Source organism: Vombatus ursinus, unplaced genomic scaffold (assembly GCF_900497805.2).
Source record: "Vombatus ursinus unplaced genomic scaffold, bare-nosed wombat genome assembly UNPS02014793.1, whole genome shotgun sequence".
Classification (NCBI taxonomy): Eukaryota; Metazoa; Chordata; class Mammalia; order Diprotodontia; family Vombatidae; genus Vombatus; species Vombatus ursinus.
The window spans coordinates 20,668,531-20,684,266 of record NW_020954571.1 but is presented as its reverse complement, the minus strand read 5'-3'; the positions used below and the strand labels follow the sequence as shown (position 1 = coordinate 20,684,266).

Genomic DNA, 15,736 nt, shown 5'->3' with positions numbered 1-15,736 from the left:
ATCTATCTATCTATCTATCTATCTATCTATCTATCTATCTATCTATCTATCTATCCATCTATCTATCTATCTCACCCTATTCACACAAGGTGTATCTTGGAAGGGTGATAGATTTAAATATTTATATTTAAATATATATTTATATTTATATCTATATCTATATGTCCATGCATGTATATATATCTCGATAAAGCAAATCTCAAAGGCTAGATGATAGAGGTAAAGGGAAAGTCTGGAAGTGGTAGCAAGGAATATGTTTACTCCTTCTCCTGTCTCAGTATTTCATTGGGCATGAGAGACAGTATATGTAGCACTGGAGTTGGTAGCCAGAGATGCAGGATATTCTGAGGGGAGCCATATTTTTATGACTTCAAGAATATGAAGGGTTTATAAGTATAAGAGGTCTCATAGAAACAGCAGTTGGTTAATAGAGATTCTAGGCACAGTGGAAGAAGAGAGCAGAACAGGGAACCATATAAGAGAAAGGGAATTTTCACACAAACAGCTTTCAACTTTGAATCATGGAAATTTGGAAATAAAGAGAGAGTTTGCTAGACATGACAACAGACTGTCAAACCATTCTCAATAAGTTATGGCAGCTGTGCCCCAGGTGCCAACTTGGATATTGATTTCTTATTAGAAAATGGTTTGTAAATATCAAATGAGTTCACTTTAAAATAATATAGGAGCTATATGTACTAAGTAGTTTCAACATGGAAATTAGGTAAAGACTACATAAATAATATTTTCTTTTTTCCATACGGATTAAAACAATCGTGGTACAAAAATATATAAACAGATATTTTAAATTATTATAGCAAAGGCAGCAATATTGTATTTCTTTGTAACATCAGAATCAAATTTACATATCTATTTTCATTTTTTTCATCTGATTCTTATCTTCACTATAATACTTACGATGATCTGAAAGAAATATGCTTTTCCTAGGTTCTTTTGGAAATAATCAAAAAACTTAGATCTAGAAGATATCTATAATATTCATTATCTTATTTAAACTAACAGTGGTGAACCAACGGATTCCTTTTAAAATCTGCAAAGAACAGGAGGCAAGTATATGTCCATCAACTGGAGAATGGCAAAAGAAAAATAGTGGTACATTACTGCAAGAGAATATTACTATGTTACAAGAAATGATAAGCATTGGAAGATTTACATAAATCGATTTAAAATAAGCAGGAAAAACAGAGGTAGGAAAACAAAATACATGACTACAACAATGTAAATGGAAAGAACAACACAACAAACAATTGAAATTAAATGTTGTCATATTAGAATGACTAAGCTTGGCTCCAAAGAGGAGCTATATTAAGATATGAGAAAGCATTTCCTTGTCTTGTTTGCAGAAATGGGGGACTATGGATGTGAAACACTAAATATAATGTCAGAGTTTTTTGATGTGTTGGTTAGTTTTGTCAAAAAATTTTTTGTTCTTTTTTATTCTTTGAAATAAGGGATAGCTTTCTAGTTTTCTAGAAAAACAAAAGTTATCAATAAAAAGAATTTTCAAACAAAAAACTTAATTAGTTTTATAGTGGGAAATGTGAAAGCAAAAGGTTTACTATAGTTAGGTAAGTGTTCTAAGTGTCAAGTGTTAATGAATTTTGATGTCATGGAATATGCACATACTCAAATTAGTATCATTCCCCAACTTCCTGAGTTTTACTAGAAGTGAAAGTGCAACATATTTGCAGATGAGAAAAGCTTAACGTCCATCTTACTATGATTAAAGATAAGAGTCAGAGCCAATCTAAAACAGAGAACTAGATAACATGAAAACTATAATCAAATTCAAAAAGTTACCTTTATAAGCATGAGGGCTTCACTGAATTCAGTCATATCAATTTCACTCTCCTGCAACACATTTATTAAGGAAAAAAACACGATGTGATGTTAATGAATAATAGACATGCATTCCAAACACAAGAAGGCATCCTCACAAAATGATGGCTGCCTGACACCATAAATTCATAAACTAATATCTTTTCATTATAGTGCTTTATCTGTAAAATATAACGATCTTATATTTTTAAAGCAATAAAAATTCACCTTGCTGAAAAACTTCATGTGGTTTTTAAGTTCATCAAGCTGTTGCTTATGTTCCAGATAGCGTAATTGTAGTTCTTTATTTTCTTGAGTAAGTTTTTCTGTTTGGTCTTGAAAATAAAAAAAGACATAATAAAAAAGCTAAAACAAAAATTTGGGTCTGAGAAATTATTCCAAATGAATTTTCCAATCCTTGATACACATCAAATTCTAGCTAATACTCTTTTAGCCAAGGAACTGAGGTAATAAGGTAGCTGAGGTGATATTAAAACTAGACAAAGGCACCAGGAGAATAAAGAACAAACTAATGCCATATTATAAACCAAAGGCATTATTCTCTTGGTTAGAAACACTTTCAATAAGAGTTCATATCATATTTATACAATACATATATATGTTTGTGTATATATGTGAAAATAAAACACATATTATGTGTTCATATATGTGTTTATGTATGTACACACACACATATACATATATACACACATATACATATTTACACATATTACATAGGGAAATCAAGGCCAATGGCACATCAAAGTTACACTTATTTTAAAATATCTAAGAAAATATTTTGTTAAATCCAAGTCTTTTACTTACTTATTGTGGTTCCTGAAAGACATGAAACAAAGTTTTTTAGAAATTTTCTAATTAGTTTCTTAATTTTTCTATAACTTCCTAATTTACATAATAAAGTCATTATCTGGAGTTAAAATAAGGTACTTTTCCTGTCATTTAATCTCAGATTGCTAAGCAATCATTTCTCTTAGCGATTTGTTACTATAGCTGGAATTATGTTATCAATTATGTTAGGATAATGCCCTGGTCAATATATACAAAGTTTGTTAAATAGAGCACATGCTTAGGGTTGTTTTTCCAGTAACATTAATAGGTTACATTATTCTATCTGGATTGACTTGCCAAGCTACCCTAATGACCAAAAGCATGTATTTACAGGTGAGTAGACTGTAGCCATGCAAACAAACATAGCTAATAAGACCTTAAAGAGCTAAATCTTGATTTCCTCAACTCATATCTAAAGTAAGCCCAGTTATTTGTTTTTCTGTAATGTTTTTAAAATTAATCTGGTTCTGATTAATAAAATTGAAAATAAAATCACTGAACTAATAAATAAAACTACGAGCAGGTTGTATAAAAAAAGAATAAAATAGATGAGCCATTGGTTAATTTGATTAAAATAAAGAAATCCAAATGACCAGTATCAATAATGAAAAGGATGAATTCACTACCAATGATGATGAAACTAAAGCAATTATTAGGAGCTGTTCTGCCTAATTATATGCCAACAAATCTAACAATCTAAGTGAAATGGATAAATATTTACAAAAATACAAACTGCCCAAATGAACAAAAGAAGAAATAGAACACTTAAATAACCCTATCTTAGAAAAAAAATTGAACAAGCAATCAATTCCCTAAGAAAAAATTCCCAGGACCAAATGGATTCACAAGTGAATTCTACCAAACATTTAAAGAACAATTAATTCTAGTATTACATAAACAATTTGGAAAAATAGGCAAAAAGGAATCTTACCAAATTCCTTTTATGATACAAATATAGTGCTTATATCTAAACCAAGAAGAGCAAAAACAGAGGAAGAAAACTACAGACTAATTTCTCTAATGAATATTGATGCAAAAATTTTAAATAAAATAGTAAGCAAGGAGATTTTAGCAATATATCACAAAGACCATACACTATGACCAGGTGGGATTTATACCAGGAATCCAGGGCTGGTTCAGTATTAGGAAAACTAACAGCATAATTGACCATATCAATAACTATACCAACAAATATCATATGATTATCTCAACAGATGCAGAAAGAGCTTTTGGCAAAATAAAACACTCATTCCTATTTTAAAAAAAAAACACTAGAAAACTAGGAATAAATGAAGCATTTCTTAAAATGATAAGTAGTATCTATTTAAAACTATCAGCAAACATTATATGTAATGGGGATAAGCTAGAAGCTTTCCCAATAAGATCAGGGGTGAAGCACGGATGTCAAATTATCACCACTATTATGAAACACAGTACTAAAAGTGATAGCTATTGCCAATAAAAGAAGAAAAAGAAATTGAAAGAATTAGAATAGGCAATGAGGAAACAAAACTATCACTCTTTGTAGATAATATGATAGTATGCCTAGAGAATCAACTAAAAACTAGTTGAAATAATTAACAATTTTACCAAAGTTGTAGGATACAAAATAAACCCACATAAATCATCACCATTTCTATATATTGCCAACAAAGTTCTGTAGCAAGAAATAGAGAAATTCAGGAGCAATTAGGTGGTGCAGTGGCACCAGCCTTGGACTCAGGAGGACCTGAGTTCAAATTTGGACTCAGACACAAAACACTCACTAGCTGTGTGACCCTGGGCAAGTCACTTAACCCCATTGCCTAGCCAAAAAAAAAAAAAAAAAGAAATAGAGAAATTCCATTTAAGATAACTGCAGACAATATAAAATTCTTGGGAGTCTACTGCCAGGATAAAACCAGAACTACATGAACACAATTACAAAACACTTTTTTATATATGGTCAGATCTAAACAATTGGAGAAATATTAATTGCTCATGGGTAGGCTGAGCGTATATAATGAAAATGACAATTCTATCTAAATTAATTTACTTATTCAGTGATAGACCAAATTACCAAAAATTATTTTATAGAACTAGAAAAAAATAATAAAATTCATCTGGAAGAACAAAGTCAAGAATATCAAGGGAATCAATGAAAAAATGTGAAGGAAAGTAGCCTATTATATCAGATCTCAAACTATTACAAAGTGGTAATCATCAAAACAATTTGCTACTGGCTAAGAAATAGAGTGGTAGATCAGTGGAATAGATTAGGCACACAAGACACGATAGTAAATGACCATAGTAATCTAGTACATGATTAATGCAAAGATCCAAGCTTTAGAAATAAGAATTCACTATTTGACAAAAGCTATTTTGACAAAACAGTTCAGCAGAAATTATGTATAAACTAACATCTCATACCAACCATATACCAAGATAAAATCAAAATGGGTACATAATTTAGACAAGGAATAACATCATAAATAAATTAGAGGAGTATGAAATATTTTATTTGTCAGATCAATGGATAAAGGGGAGAATTTGTGACCAAACAAAATACAGAGAGCATTACAAGATTTAAAATGTATAATTCTGATTACATTAAATTAATTTTTTTTTGCACAAACTAAAGCAATGCGCAGCGAAAATTAGAAAAGCAGAAAACTAGGAATTTTTTTTACAAGTTTCTCAGATAAAATTTACAAGTTTCTCTCACATACATAGAGTATTAAGTCAAATTTATAATAATATGAGAAATAATATGGGAAATAAAACATCCCCATTGGTAAATGGTGAAAGGATGTAAACAGGCAGTTTTCAGAAGAAATCAAAGCTATCTATAGCAGTATGAAAAAATGCTGTCCTGAATCCAGAACAAGCACCTTATCCACTATGCCACCTAACTTCCCAAACCTTCCCACTATTTATTAGAGAAATGTAAATTAAAACAACTCTGAGGTACCATCTCACAACTATCACATTGACTAATATGATGGAAAAAGAAAATGATGTTGGTGGAGTTGTGAACTGATTCAGCCATTCTGGAGAGCAATTTGGAACTATGCCCAAAGGGCTATAAAATTGTGCATACCCTTTGACCCAGTAATACTGCTACTATATCTGTACCATAAAGAGATCAAAGAAAAAGGGAAATGATCTATACACTATTTATAGCAGCTATTTTTATTGTTGCGAAGAATTGGGAATTGAGGGGATGCCTATAAATTTGGGAATGGCTGAACAAGTTGTGGCATATTATTGTGATAGAATACTACTGTGCTATAAGAAATAGCAAGCAAGATGCTTTCAGAAAAACCTGGGAAGACTTATATGAACTAATGCACAGTAAAGTGAGCAGAACCAAGGGAATACTGTACACAATAACAGCAATATTGTATGACGATTAACTGTGAATGACTTAGCTATTTTCAGCAATACAATGACTCAAGACAATTCCGAAGGGCTTATGATAAAAAATGCTATCCACCTCTAGTAAAAGAACTGATGAAGTCTGAATGCAGGATCGATACATACTCCCCCCCACCCCCCTTTATTTACTCACTCACTCATTTATTTAGGTCTGTGGTTTCTTTTGTAACAAGGCTAATATGGAAATAACTTTTGCATTGCTTTACATATTTAATCCATATCAGATTGCTTGCTTTCTTAATGAGGGAGGAGGATGGTAAGGGAGGGAGAGAATTTGGAACCCAAAATTAAAAAAAAATGTTACACTAAATGTTATGAATGTTAAAAAATTGTTATTACATATAAAACATTAAAAAAAATTTAACCTAGTTCTTACTGCCATTTTTACTTGGTAAGGTTTCATTTTGGTGATTATAGTTGATCTTTGATGGCTTTTCTAAAGTGCTTCAGCCTATTTCATCTATTTTGTTTTATTTTTGGTTTAGATCTATTTAGTATGGACACCTGATCTGCTTGGCCAGGAAGACTGATCTTCCTGAGTTCAAATCTAGCCTCAGACACCTACTAGATCTGTGACCCTAAGCAAGTCACTTAACCCTGTTTGCCTCCTTTCCTCATCTGTAAAATGAGCTGGAGAAGGAAATGGTAAAGCCCTCTGGTATCTTTTGCAAGAAAACACCAAATGGGGTCATGAAGAGTCAGACACAACTGTGGAACAACTCAACAAGGAACAACAACACCTTAGTTTGCTTTAGCCTTATGGAAGCTCAGAACTCCAGAGTTCTCCCCCGTGGCAGGGATTACAGATGTGCACCATCTTGCCTGGCAATCTATTTCTTCCTATTATACTTAATTTATATTTATTTTACCTTACTTGTTATTAAAAAAAGGACAACAAAAATATTTGCTTAATTTTACATTAAATGTGGGTCTAGAAAATTTTGATGACTTCTGCTATTTCAACTGCTTCTTTCAACTTCTTTGGTCCTGATATCAAACCAGTATCTAAAAACTTCAATGAATTAAGAAACATAAGAAATGTAACAATAGTAATTGGTATGAGTTATTGAGTATTTCTATTTGATTAGATTCCACCAAAGCTCTATGCTTGTATCTTACCCTGACATGGAGGTGACTTTGGGCTCTTCAAGAAACAAGCAAAATGCAAGGTCTGGGAAGTTTTTCTCAAGATGAAAAAACCTTCAAATACAGTTCTGGCAAGAGGTTGTATCTACTATTCTTGGATTAGCCTAGCTAGGTACAGAGAGACTTATCATCAGAAAGCTGGCCAGTAGGTGACAACTTCTTCCTTTGTTCTCTCAGTTCAAGCACTGTCTTCTACATGAAGCCTTTCCTAATGTCCTGAGTTTCTAGTGTCCTTCCTCCTTCCTAAAATTATCTTTTATTTATCTTGAATATATATTCTGCATGTACTCATTTATGTATGTATGGTCTTCCTTGATAGAATATAAGCTCCCTAAGGGAAAAGACTATTTCATTTCTATCTGTATCTACAGTGCCTGCACATAGTAGTTGCTTAATCAATGTTTAATTAATTGATTAAGGAAGCAGAAAAAAAATACAAAATTGCCTTTAGTCCTATGGGATCTGCTGCTGCTTCTGTAGTGATGGTGAAGGAATGGCAGAAAAGTGTGCAAAAGTAATAAGAACTACACAGTTTTCAGATAATCCACAAATATTATCTGTTGTGGCTCTTAATAACTTTGTCTGATGACCAGTGAGTTGGAGCACTACTAGAGGAGCTGAACCATATCTATATCAGAATTCTAGAAGACATTAAGAGTTATAGATAAATGGAACAAAAGCTTACGGGTTTTTCTTGGAGAGCTAAACAAAAGATTTGGTTTTATCATGTCTACACAAAGGCTACAGGAGAGATACCATTTCCTGGGATATCTAAACACATGCCCTGAGATGCCTCTGATGAGCACAAACAATAACTATGAAGATGTTGCAGTGTGTGTGCTCCAACATCTGTAGCAGAGATTGAAGAAGTGAAGAAATCCTAAGACATAGTCCAAGTTTTATAGAACAAATCCTTTTATTAAGGGGATTTGTTCTGTGAAGTTTGGATTCAGTCAAAAGGCTGTGCCCAAGGACCTAGAAGGCCATACGTGGCCTTGAAGCTGCAGGTTCTCTACCCCTATTCTAGGTAGAATTTGGCAAGGTATTCTAAAACAAGTCAACATATATTTTGATTTACACTTATTTCAATGCAAAATTGGGCACAGAAGATAGCAAAACAACAAAAAATACATTTGAAAACATGCTCAGGATTAAGAAATGAAAAAGGCCAAAGGCCTATAAATTATTTGTGCTGATATTATAAAAATATTTTTTTCTTCTAAAATTTATTTATTTTTAGTTTTCAACATTCATTTCCACAAGATTTTGAGTTCCAAATTTTCACCCCATCTTGTCTTCCCCCCATCACGAGAGGGCACACATTCTGAATACCCCTTCCCCTAGTCTGCCTTCCCTTCTATCTCTCCCTCCCTTCTCTTATCCCCTTCCCCTTCTATTTTCCTGTAGGGCAGTATAGATTTCTGTACCCCATTTCCTGTATTTCTTATTTCCCACTTGCATATGAAAACATTTCTTTTTTAAACATGTGTTTTTAAAACTTTGGGTTCCAAATTTTCTCCCTTCCACCCTCCCCACCCACCCTCATTGAAAAGGCAAGCAACTCAATACAGGTTATACCTGTGCAGTTATGCAAAACACTTCCTTAGTAGTCATGTTGTGAAAAACTAACTCTATTTCCCTTAATCCGATCCCGCCCCCCCCCCCTTATTCTATTCTTTCTTTTGACCCGGTCCCTCCTCAGAAGTGTTTGCTTCTGATTACCCCCTCTCCCAATCTGCCCTCCCCTCTGTCATCCCCCTGATCTCTTGTCCCCTTCCCCCCCATTTTCCTGTAGGGTAAGATAGATTTCCATACCCAATTGAGTGTGTATGTTATTTCCTCCTTAAGCCAAATCCTATGAGAATAAGATTCACTCATTCCCTCTCACCTTCCCCCGTTTCCCCTCCACTGTAGTAACCTTTTCTTTTCTGTTTTTTTTTTTGTGTGTGAGAGATAATTTACCCCGTTCTACCTCTCTCTTTCTCCTTCTCCCAGTGTAATCCTCTCTCATCCCTTAATTTTATTCTCCAGATTTGACCCCTTCATCTTTAACTCACCCTGTGCCCTCTATCTATCCACCTACCTATCTATATACATAAATATAATTTTTTCCCTCCAACTACTCTAATACTGACAAAGGTCTCGTGAGTTACAAATATATTTCCATGCAGGAATATAAACAGTTTAACCTTAATAAGTCTCTTATGATTCCTCTTTCCTATTTACCTCTTAATGTTCCACTTGAGTCTTGTATTTGAAAGTCAAATTTTCTATTCAGCTCTGGTCTTTTCATCAAGAATGCTTGAAAGTCCTCTATTTCAGGGGTAGCTAGCTGGTGCAGTGGATAGACCACTGGACCTGGATTCAGGAGGACCTGAGTTCAAATCCGGCCTCACACACATAACACTTACTAGCTGTGTGACCCTGGGTAAGTCACTTAACCCCATTGCCTAGCCAAAAAACAAAAAAACAAAAAACAGACCAAAAACCTCTATTTCACTGAATGACCATTTTTTCCCTTGAAGGATTATACTCAGTTTTGCTGGATAGGTGATTCTTGGTTGTAATCCTATCTCCTTTGCCCACTGGAATATTATATTTCATGCCCTTCAGTCCCTTAATGTAGAAGCTGCTAAATCTTGTGTTATCCTGATTGTGTTTCCACAATACTTTAATTGTTTCTTTCTGGCTGATTGTAATATTTCTCCTTCACCTGGGAACTTTGGAATTTAGCTACAATATTCCTAGGAGTTTTCTCTTTCAGGAGGAGTTCGGTGGATTCTTCCAATTTCTATTTTGCCCTATGGTTTTAAAATATCAGGGCAGTTTTCCTCGATAATTTCTTGAAAGATGATGTCTAGGCTCTTTTTTTGATCATGGCTTCCAAATAGTCCAATAATTTTTAAATTATCTCTCCTGGATCTATTTTCTAGGTCAGTTGTTTTTCCAATGAGATATTTCACATTGTTTTCTAATTTTTCATTCTTTTGGATTTGTTTTACAGTGTCTTGATTTCTCATAAAGTCACTAGCTTCCAATTGCTCTATTCTAATTTTTAAGAAAGTATTCTCCTCAGTAAGCTTTTGAACTTTCTTTTCCATTTGGCCAATTTTGCTTTTTAGGGCATTCCTCTCCTCATTGGCTTTTTGGACCTCTTTTGCCATTTGGATTAGGCTATTTTTTAAGGTGTTATTTTCTCCAGTATTTTTTTTGGGTCTCCTTTAGCAAGCTGTTGACTTGTTTTTCATGATTTTCTTACATCATTCTCATTTCTCTTCCCAGTTTTTCCTCTACTTCTCAAAATACTTTTTGAGCTCTTCCAAGGCCTGGAACTGATTCATATTTTTCTTGGAGGCTTTGGATGTAGGAGCTTTGACTTTGTTGTTTTCTTCTGGTTGTATGTTTTGATCTTCTGTTACCAAAAAAAGATTTGATGGTCTTGACTCTTTTTGCGAGGTCTGCTCATGATCCCAGTCAATTACTTGAGTTTAAATTCTTTGTTAGGGTAGGAGTCTGCTTCCAATGTACTTCCAATGTGCAATGGAGAATGTACTGTCCCAAGCTTTGGGGGTTTGTACAGCTATTTTCAGAGATACTTCCAGGGACCTGTAACAGTTCTTCCAAGGTGGTATGATAAGGGATGAGGTGTTTACTCCTTTCCTGGCCTGTGCTCTGGTCTATGAGTGACTACAAGCACTCTTTTCTGTCTTGGAACTGTGAGGAGGATTTCCTCTCCACAGCCACTACAAGCTCCACCACACAAGTGCCCCTCCTTGCCCCAGGACTGTCACCCAGAATTGTGACCCAGATCTAAGCACGGGCAAAGCAAGAGATTCCTGCCTCAGCATTGGCAAAGAGATCCCTGCAATCCCCCTCTGATCAGCCACCCCATTCCCCCTCAGTCTGTGGGCTGGAAGTTTAGGAAGCAGCTGCGGCCCCGAGGCCAGGATTGGGGACTGGGGCTGGGACCGCCTGAGCTTCTCTGGCACCACAGAAACAGACTTTTCCCACTGACCTTCTAAGTTGTTTTTGACGTTTGTGGGTTGAGAGGTCTGGAATCTCCCACAGCTGCCTGTGATTCAGTCCTCTGAGGCCTGCTCCTGTTCGCCGAGGCCTGCATGCCCACACCAAACTGTGCTCCTCCCCCTACCCGGCACAATATACCTTTCTGATCAGGCAGGTTGTCTGGGGCTGGAAATTTGTTTCACTCTGTCTTTTTGTTGGTTCTGCTGCTTTAAAATTTGTTTAGAGCCATTTTTTTTTATAGGTATTTGGAGGGGTTTGGGGGAGCGCTCAAGCAAGTCACTGCTTTCACCTAAAAAATAATTTCTTTAAAAAGACAGTTGGAAGTCATCAGATATGGTAAAGACTGAACAATGCCACGAAAAATGAATATATCTTGACCAGTAGAAAATTACTAGTTAACTGATGAGGGAATTGTTTCCAAATCAGCTATGTAGAATCATATCATCTAATGGTTAGAAAGAAGTTCAAAATCAACACTAAATTTGAATAAACAATAAAAATGAGATGTCGTATGGAATTATATCAGCTCAAACCTTATATAGTTAAATTAACTCTTTACTCTGAATAGTAGACAAAAGATATTCATTGATTTTGATTATTACTACTGAGAAGTTTAACTATAAAACAATCACCACAATTAATAGGTTAAAATAGCTCAATAAGACACTATTGTTTTGCCAGGTGGAAGCACCTGGTAAGCTGAGGGCAACATTAATTTAGAAGACAAACTTATTTCTAGAACGTTATGGAAGATGCAAAATTATGATTCTAATTTGCTCATAAAACAGTGAAAAGTGTGGAAAAGTAAAATAGCCTTATTGATTACTTCACAGAACTTTTTTACATCTTCAACTTCTACATGAGATGCTGGTGCATATTTGCAGTCATTTTCATGGTATGAGGATACTTATATACATCGTGATTGAAGATGACTAAAAATGTGTCATGAAATGATGTTTCTTGTTGCCTTTGGACACATATCAAAACCACATCTACCAAATAATTTCTTTTCCTATCCAAGAAAAACCTGTGAATTAACCTTCCATACCGTTTCAATTTCTTTTCTTTTTTTTTTTTTTGGTGAGGCAATCGGGGTTAAGTGACTTGCCCAAGGTCACACAAGCTATGTGTCAAGTGTTTGGTCTGAGGCTGGATTTGAACTCAGGTCCTCCTGACTTCAAGGCCAGTGCTCTACCCACTGCGCCACCTAACCGCCCCTAGTTTCAACTTCTGTTTGCCTTCTGGTTTCATTTATAGCAAGAATGTCAAGATTAGGGGTTCTTAATTTTTTTGTTATGGACTTCTTTAGGCAGATCGGTGAGGCCTTTGAATTCCTCAAAATAATGTATTTAAATGTATAAAATAAAATACATAGTATTAAAAAGGAAACCAATTCTATTGAAACACTGTTATCTATCTATCCACCAATCCATCCATCCACACACAAAACAAACCCCAAGTTCATAGACCCCAGATTATAAACATTATGATTGATGTAATTCACTTCTGCTGGTGGTATTCAACTGGCCACTGAAGAAGAATATCCCATTGGAAGTACCATCAATGTTTACAGACGGTACCAAACTGTGTGATTCTTTGAGCTCTCTTCACTACCTCTTCAGCATTACTGCTGAAATAAAAACATATAACAGAGGCTGAGGTTAATTTTGTACTTTTCTTTGTTTCATGGGTTGTCATGGCCATAGAATTCATCATCAAGTGTCAACCCTTTCCATACATAGGCTGGTCCTCAGAAAGCAGATATATAGTTAATTGTTAGAAGTGTTCATAAAGTCTTCCTAGTATGATAGAATCAGAAGCCAGAGCTTGTGCTCCTTTGCCATAGTCTTTCAGAATCGAGGGTCACCTCTATACCCTGATGAAGAAATCAAAGCATTATTCTTGTATTTATCAACATGGTAATTACAGTTAGGAAAAGGAATTAAATATGCAAGTTTTTAGCATCATGTATTTATTACTGATAAACAGATCTTGAATCTATAGCTATCAGAGCTATAGTTGTTTAATTTTATCATCTAATAATGTACATTCTCAATTAAGTGATTAAATCTTAAAACATTCCTCAAAGGTTTAAGGAACTAAATAAATAAAACTTCAAGGAGAAATGAAACTTGGATAAGTTTATGACAAATGAATGAATTATATCTAATTTCAAAAATAATAAAAACCTCAAACTCACAATCAAAATTATTGATGTGTGGTAATTCCTTATGCGAAGCTGTGTGGTATAGTGGATAAAGGCCTGGCCTTCAAGTCAGGATCTGGGTTCAAATTCTGCCTCTGATACATTGGCAAAACACTTAACCTTTTAGTACCCAGGTAACACTCAGAAACTGTAAGTCATAGAGTTACCAATCTGAATGGCTGAAAAAACATCCTTATGCAACTAAGTTTTTTTGTTTTGTTTTGGTCAGGGAATGACTCTTTAACCATGGTCAGTGTGAATTAACATTCACATGTAATAGTTCACTCCTAAATCTAGAGAAGATGTAGTCAGCATTTGTCAGAGATGAGATTTGAACCTAGGTCATCTTAACTTTTGAAACTGGTCTTTAATGAAATATATAGCTCTGCTTTTTATATGTTAAACTTATGTATACTTTTCTATGTTTTACTTATAATCTTACAGAGTAATACTGAAAAAGCTTTTGAAAAAGTAGAATTCATTTATATTAATCCCTCCTAAAAAGCATAGACACAGAATAGCTATTTTTAATATGATAAAAGCATATATTTAAAAACAAAAGCTACGGTTATTTGCAATAAACAGTAAATGCTTTCCACATATATGTACATATATGTGTATACAAGCATACATATATATATATATATATACATATTCATGCACATGACATTCCTTTCCGTAGTATAATATTTTTTTAATTTTAATTTTTTTTTAATTTTTAGGCAATTGGGGTTTAGTGACTTGCTCAGGGTCACACAGCTAGTAAGTGTCAAGTGTTTTGTCTGAGGCCGGATTTGAACTCAGGTCCTCCTGACTCCAGGGCTGGACCTCTATCCACTGTGCCACCTAGCTGCCCCCTAGTATAATTTGATACAGTTCAAGAAATACTAGTTTTAGTGGTAAGAGATAGAAATGAAAGGCATAAACATTGGCAAAGAAGAGGCAAAATTAGACAAATTTTCAGATAACACATATACCTAGACAATCTTCAGAGAATCAGCAAAGAAATTTACAGTTATGCAAAAGAAATCCCTAAAATCAATAGCATTTCTATATTGTAACAACAAAAACCAGGAGAAATAATAGAAAAGGAATTCTCATTCAAAATAATGACAAAATGCATACAGAAGTCAATCTACCAAGACACATTAAAGATATGTAGAGTTATAAAATACTATTAAAGAAAGAAATAATGTCTTAAATAATAGTAGCTACTCATTATTCATGATTTGGCCAATATAATAATAAAACAATGATGATGATATTGCCTAAATAAATACACAGATTTAGTGCTATATTAAATTACAGTGAGTGTAGTCTATAATACTAGACAAAACAATAACAAAATTCATTTGTAAGAAAAAAGGTATAAAATCCCAAAGGAAATTGGGGAAAGGAGTGGAAATTGGCAGGGAAATACCATTTCTGGAAGTTGAAATGTACTACAAAGTAGTAATCATTAAAACTACTTGGTACTGATTTAAATATAGAAAGATACATCAATAGAGTCCTCTAGATAACACGGAAAGAAAAAATTCATTAATGTAACATTTGATAAACTAGACAGCATAAATGACATGGAGAAGAACTCCCCATCTATTAAGAACCAGTGGGAAAGCTAGAAAGTAATTTGGCAGAAATTAGGTTTAGATTAATATCTTACACAATATATACCACAATAAACTCAAAATGGATATGGAATATAAAAGTTCAGCATGAAAAATTAAAGATGAGATCAGGTACCTTTCATACCTATGGCCAGAGGAAGAATTTTTAACCATATGAAGTTTAGAGGAGATCACAGAAGAAAAAAATTGATAAATTTTTAACTATATGAATCTGGAAAAAAAATTGCACAAACAAAATCAATGAAGCTAGGTTAAAAAGAGAACTGCTTTAGACATCAAATCATGATATCAAATCTATGATAAGGGTCTGATGTCCAAGATATGTAGGGATTTGATAAAAACATACAAGTAACTCCAAGATCCATTACCCAATATATAAATGGCCGAAAGATATGAACAAAAGGTTCTCAAAAGAAAAACCCATCCCACTGACAACGATAAAAAATACTGCTCAAAATTACTACTAATAAGAAAAATAGAAACCAAAATGACTCTGAGGTTTCACCTTCCACCTAGAAAATAGCAAAAAATGGAAAAAGTCAAAGTTGGAAGAGAAATAGGAGGATAGGCACATTAATTCACTGTTGCTAGAGCTGTGATTTGGTCCAATCATTCTGGAATACAA

The 15,736-nt window shown here is 34.0% G+C and overlaps 1 protein-coding gene across 3 annotated transcripts in view; it reads right to left on the bottom strand.

The window, feature by feature from the left end:
• RPGRIP1L (RPGRIP1 like) overlaps positions 1–15,736 on the bottom strand; it is a 131,397-nt gene that overhangs the window by 70,440 nt on the left and 45,221 nt on the right. For all 3 annotated transcript variants that reach the window (XM_027869632.1, XM_027869634.1, XM_027869633.1), the window contains exons 12-13: positions 2,068–2,174; positions 1,822–1,872 (exon numbers count right to left, since the gene is read on the bottom strand). In XM_027869632.1, the coding sequence (XP_027725433.1) occupies positions 1,822–1,872; positions 2,068–2,174 (158 nt within the window). The remainder of the gene's footprint in view (positions 1–1,821; positions 1,873–2,067; positions 2,175–15,736) is intronic.